General features: G+C 39.2%; 1 protein-coding gene across 1 annotated transcript; it reads left to right on the top strand.

The window, feature by feature from the left end:
• Window positions 1–997: 997 nt before the first annotated feature.
• syt18b (synaptotagmin XVIIIb) lies at window positions 998–3,252 on the top strand. Its single transcript, XM_055034983.1, has 2 exons — window positions 998–1,817; window positions 2,630–3,252. Exons 1-2 carry the CDS (start codon window positions 1,673–1,675, stop codon window positions 3,250–3,252), a joined length of 768 nt encoding a protein of 255 aa, XP_054890958.1. The 5' UTR covers window positions 998–1,672.
• Window positions 3,253–6,267: the final 3,015 nt, after the last annotated feature.

Here is a 6,267-nt window from a genome sequence, read left to right as displayed (position 1 = left end):
ATGTGGTTGTCCATTAGAAAGTTTTTAAAGGCTGAAAAGTCGGGTTTTCCATTTCCCCATTTACAGGAGTGCATGACGAATTTGTCGAGGATCAGCAGGTTGTTGAGACCGAGGCTGATTCTTCTGTCTGTGGGTGATTCCAAATATTATATCCTCTCTTTTTAAGGGATGATGTCAGGAAAGTTTTGTTGAGATCCAGTCCTGAAAGTTTCCCCAAAATGTTCCAGTTTGCAAACAATAGAAAAAGAGATGATCTGTTGTTTCAATGTCGTTCTCACAAAAAGTACAGCTGTTAGTATCGATGTTGAATCTTCGTGTTAATATTTCACTGGATGGAAAAATGTTAGAGAATTTTTAAATGAATTTCTTTAGCTTTAGGACTTAAGAGGGTATTTAAGGTAAGCAGTTCTCCACTTATTAACCTCTGAATCAGAAAATACATTTAAAATGGGAGTTTTTGACAGGAAATGTAAAATTAGTGATTAATCGTTCAAAGAGCCATTTGCTGAAAACTAAAAGGAAGCCAAGGTCTATTAATACATTTTATATTTAAGATGAAAATTTCTTTAGAAAACTCAAAACTCCTCAGCCAATAATTGTACTCAACAAGAGGCAGTACTATTTCAGCAGATTTTTTACTCCAGTTAAAGTAAAAAGTAGCTGTCCAAGAAATTACCACAGGAGTTAAAAGTATTTGATAAAAAGTCTAATCAGGCACTGAGTAACTGATCAAATTATCAATCATTTAATATTAAAAAAAAAACATAACCAGATGCATCAAAATATAAAACTAAATGGAAATTTTGGCATTTTAAGAATGAAAATTACAATAATTTATATTAGAAAAAAAATCAGGCAAAATAGTTTTTTCCTAATGTTTTTTTTTTTTAAGGTAAAACTTATGAAACTTTAGCGAAAACTTTAGGTCTGTGTCTGGTGAATTTTTGGATAAAACGTGTTTGTTTTTCATTCAGTGTGCAGAAAATCAATTAATTTTACTCGAGTAGAGATACTTTATAATGAAACTACTCGAGTAAAAAGTACAGCATAGTAAAAATACTCCTAAAAGGAAACGTAACTAACTAGTTACTACCCAACTATGATCACAAGCTGAATTTTGATGGATGCTTGATTCCCATTCGTCTGATTGTCATGGCACCAGAAAGGGGGAGTATAAAGGAAGTTTTAGTGATGCATCAAGTCTTTTGTCCTCCTCCGCTCTGCAGGCGGAGCTGCAGGAAGTTGGAGCCGCAGGATGCGGGGATGTGGGTGGAGGCTGGAGGTTTATGGTTATCCTGTAGTGATGACTTGCTGACATCTGGAGCAGAACAGAGAGATGTAGCGGAGGTATTATGAGCTGGGAAATCCCCACCCACCCACCGCAGGCGAGTGATTCCACAAATGAGGGCAGCGCTGTCCTGTGATGGAGACGGGGAACATGTGGAGGGGTTTGTGGAAGCATTTCAGGAAAATTACTGAGGAGGAGATGAAATAACCAGAATTTTATTTTTCTATTTTTGTGCCTTTGTTGCGTCAAACAATGGATTTAACTGATTCTCTTAAGCATTAGGAGTCATTTTAAATACTTAATAAATGATGTTTTTTAACATGATCTTTGGACTTTTACCTTTGGATGTTTTTAAAAAGGCTCTGACCTAAACGGTTTGGTGCCATGCCGTACCATGATGAAGAATACCCGGGTCAGCCCCTGTGGCAGTCTGTGCTGCTTTTCTGCTGCAAGGGCATGATCGAAGGGATCATGGTGGTCCTCTTCTTCTGGCTTCTGGTGCAAGTCCTCTTCACCCAACACCTGGAAGGTACGGCTTTAAAGTTTAAGGATGGGAATATCTAAATTACATAAGGCTAAAAAAAACAAACAACTACCTGAATATTGCTTTAAGATACATTTTTATTGTTTATCGGGATTATTTCTGCTGTATTTTCTCCCAGAAGTGACAGCTGTGGTTCTCTTTTGTTTTTTTCATCTGGGTCGGACACTTTCACAGAAACATTATCCGTTCTGGGAGTGCATTAGGCACCTGTTCAGCAAAGGATTATACACAAAATCTGGTTATCCTGGTTTTAATATGGACCAGTCACAGATTCGAAGCAGCACTACCTGTTTGTTTGTGGCTAAAATCAAGGAATCAACACATTATTGTTGTCTGGATATGGAAAAAAATTGAACCTCAATATGTGTATATGTTGGAAAACCAATTTCAAAGTTTACTGAAATATTCCTGCTGTATGCATCATAGTGATAGAGGCGGCCAACACTGCAAAACCACAAAATCCTACCAAGTATTTTTCTTTTGTAGTGCAAATAAAAAATTTTTAGTGCACTTAAAATAAGACAAAATCTACATTATAAATGACTTTTCAAGATACTTCCATAGGAGCTGGTTTTAAGTCTAAAATTCCTTAATATTGGTGAAAAAGTGGCAGTTTTTCATCAATATTGTCAACAATCTTGCTAAAAGTCTCTGTATTAGGATATTTGCACTAGAAGTTAGACTGAAAATACTTCTTATATTTTGTGTTTTTCCAGTGTAGAACTAGAAGAGGATTTACTTTGACCTGAAAGCTTTTGGACCAAACCTAACAAAGCTCGTCTGTCTTATTCCTGCAGTTCATCTTCAGGTTCTTCTTCTGGTTGGACTGGTCGTGTTTTGTCTGTCTCTGCTGCTGGGATGTTTTCTGTGCTGGAAAAAAAGTGACATCTGTACAACAATCCCCAAGTCATTTACCTCAACTCAGACATCTGCAGAAACTGACACCTCAGCTCTGGAAATGCATCTCCAAAGAGAAGTTTCTGGGCCCCGGCTGGTGTTGGACGGAGAAACGCCGGAATATCCGTCCACGTTCACCAGCCCGGCTCTTTCCGAGAGTGAACGTTCTCCTCGTGTATTTGCTGATCGAACCCAACCCGACAGCGATGAAGATGAGCAGACTGCGTCTCGCTTTTCTCTGCGTCGCCTCAGCTCACCGCTGCAAACAGCTCCGCTTTACAAACCCATCCACCCGAGCCGAGCTTCCCTGCCGTCGCTGCCCAAACTGGGGACGCTCAGCAGAACATGCAAGGCCATGCAGAGGCGCTGCACGGTGGCTGGAGATTACACAGCGTCCAGTGAACGCAGCAAACTAATCAGGACCAGTAATCACTCGCATTCAATCCCCCTGGCTGCGCTGAGCTACGGATCCTGCAACAATTCCATTTCACTGCGGCCTTTGCTCCAGACCAGCAGACTCTGACCGTCAGCGTGTTGAACCTCACTGGGAGGCCGCAGAGACTGGAGGACGTGACCGTCCTTTGCAGTCTGCCACCTTTGCGCACCTGTCCGACTCGGAGCAGCTTCAGCCCCGAGTCCAACAGCCTGGTGCTGGTTCTGAAGGTGAGCTCTCTGGACGAGCTCGCAAACTGCGAACTGCGACTCAGTCTGTTTGTCACTGAAAGCGTCGCTTTAGGAGGCGTGGTGGTGAGATGTGGAGAGAGAGACTGGAGGTCAGAGAATCCGCTGCACTTTCTGAAAGAACTCGTTAAAATTGAAAATGAACCTGTGAGCGCGCTTTAACTTTGACACACTGCAAAAACTCAGCATCTTACCAAGAATTTTTGGTTTAGTTTCCTGTGCAAATAAATAAAAGTTGCATGTTACAGAATGTAACTTTTTTTTTTCCTTTACAAAATATATGACTGTCCTAACACTATGAAACAGATAATCTGTGCAAAAAAAAAAAAAGCTCATTCACTTTCTTGCAGAGCTACATTTGTCATCTGAAGAAATGCACAGCTCCCGGTCAAAAATAACCAATCAGACACAGGAGGAGGGTGTTAGCGCTGTCAATCAACATTGTAAATGTGCTGCTAAATGTGCTAATGGCAGAGAAACAACTTAACAGAAAAACCATTTATCCGGTGCCATCAGTGGCTATGCTAACTAATCTTAGCTTTGTGAGTAGACAAGGATGATTGACAGCGCTAAAACCCTCCTCCTGGCTCTGATTGGTTGTTTCTGACGGAACAGTGTATTTCTAGATTACAGCAGTTGCATAAGGAGAAAGCAGAGAGCTCAATTCTTTTCAAAGGTTATCTTTTTCATATCATGCTGTCACAACTTAGTAGTACTTTTTACAAATGTGTAAAAAAAAAACATTTTTATAAAAGCTACATTGCTGCTTAACGAAATGAACTTAAAACAAGATATTACATGTTTGTCTAAAGAAAACATGTAATAGGCGAAATATTTTTATTTCAAATATATCAAGATATTTGTACAGTAACCAGACCAGAAACTTAAGACTTAAGCTTTTGTGTTTTTGCTGTGTTACATGGACTGATAAACAGTTTGGTAACAATACAAATTGCTACAAATGTATATTGGTAAGAAAAGATTGTTCAGGTAGGAATTGCCACCATTGTACCATCCTATGAACAATAAATGTCAATCTCCTTCAAAAGACTGTACATGTACCTTGCATCTAAATCTCACACTGCCCAGAGACCAGTGAAGATTCACTCACTTCAGCATGCTAAATGCTTGGAGTCACCTCAACTGGTTGAACTTGTTAATTCAGCTGGTATCTTTGATGGAGTGAGCAGTAAACGGACAGTCAGGCACAGATTTAAGTCTGGAAAAAAAAGTTGTTGTTTTACTTAACCCAAAACACAAACTGGAGTAAATATAGAAAACAACAAAATTAAACCAATAAGAGGTCAAATCACTGAACTTTACTCAAACTGACAAGAACACGAACTCAAACAAACAAACAAACCTACCTAAATGAGACAGAGGAAACTTAAATACTGGCTGACCAGCCCATAAAAACACAAGAGGAGAACATGCAAAAATCTAACAGTGAAATCAACTAAATAAAAGTGATATTAATCTACCAGATGTCTGTTTTTAGACTGGGTTTAAAACAGATCATTGGTTGTCTTGACACCTGTCATGACGGAGTGGGTGGAGTTCTGCAAACGGTCAATTGGATGTTCTGGTGTGAAGAGCTGAGTTGTCCACTGCAGATCCTCATTGTGCTTCACTATCAGTTCGGACCCGCTCCATTAGAACCGTGTTCCCCATTTCTGACAACCTGGACATGGTCGCACATCAACAGCTTGGAGTTCCTTTAATTTGACAGAAAAAAGTGTACTTAGAAACATTAATCCTCTAACTGCATGTGGGAATAACTTACTTTTGATTTTCATAGGCAGAAGTAAAGTAATTCCCAGTGTTTGTGTTTCATGTTCAGGGGATTAGGTAAAGTCTTGCAGAAGCTAAATACAACCAGGGATCATCCCTTTCTGTAATGCCACTGTGGTTTAATCCTTCACCATTTCCAATCCTTAGGAAAACGCTCCAGTCTAGAACAAAATCTGATCGAGATAATCTTTGTCAGACTGCAAAAGCAACATCTTTACTGCAGAGAAGTCCAGCCTGTGCACAGAACAGTTGGATTTTATAGACATTTGTGTTGTACAATATGGTGCCAATGAGAAGCTTACATGCATCCATCATATGCATGATTAAAGACAAGAGTTGAATATACAGGTTAACGTCACTTTGATATTTTCTTTAACTCATACATGGAGAAAATGACACAAATACTCAAACATACGCAAAACATCATCAATAAGGTTCTGCTTTGGGTCTATTTGACCAATTTTCTTATTAGAAATATTGGACTGAATTTAAATTGATTGGTTTTCTGACATAGAGTTAGCATTTAAATGTCCATTTCAGAACCTCAGTGACGGTTTTTCAGAAGCATTTATGGTACATCTGGGATGATTGTCCAGGTTTCAACCATCTGAGCCGTTCTCTCACCGTCAAATGAAGGGAAACTGGTTAAGAAGGTCAAGAACTATCTTGATCTTGTTTCTTGTTGATATCTTTTTTCTTTATTTCAATACTTTTAAATTGGATGTGTGTAGGTCATGTGTTGATGTTTTATGGGCTACCAGATATATAAAATAAAGTCTATCTAACCTACTTAAATAGAAAAAAACAAAACTTTTGATGGCCAATGTTTACCCTTGAAAGCTTTCCAGCCAAGAAAATACCCCAAGACTGACACCTGGAAGCGTGACTAACATTTGCAGGCAGCGCGACAACGTAATAGTTTAGATCAAAGCATGTTGTAAGAACGACCCAGTCAAAGTTCAGACCTAAATCAATTTGGGAATTTGTGGCAGGACTTGGAAAATGTTCACAGATGTGCTCCATCAAATCTGACTCATTTTGAGCTTTTCCGCACAGAAGAGCAGAC

The sequence above is a fragment of the Poeciliopsis prolifica genome, unplaced genomic scaffold, assembly GCF_027474105.1.
Source record: "Poeciliopsis prolifica strain line A6 unplaced genomic scaffold, Auburn_PproV2 SCAFFOLD001, whole genome shotgun sequence".
Lineage (NCBI taxonomy): Eukaryota > Metazoa > Chordata > Actinopteri > Cyprinodontiformes > Poeciliidae > Poeciliopsis > Poeciliopsis prolifica.
This window is presented reverse-complemented; position numbering and strand designations above follow the sequence as displayed.

Bases quoted from the DNA above. Each gene is read 5' to 3' on its own strand.
- syt18b (XM_055034983.1), top strand. From the start codon at position 1,673: ATGCCGTACCATGATGAAGAATACCCGGGTCAGCCCCTGTGGCAGTCT. The intron at 1,818-2,629 runs GTACGGCTTTAA...TTATTCCTGCAG, and splicing joins CTTCACCCAACACCTGGAAG to TTCATCTTCAGGTTCTTCTT.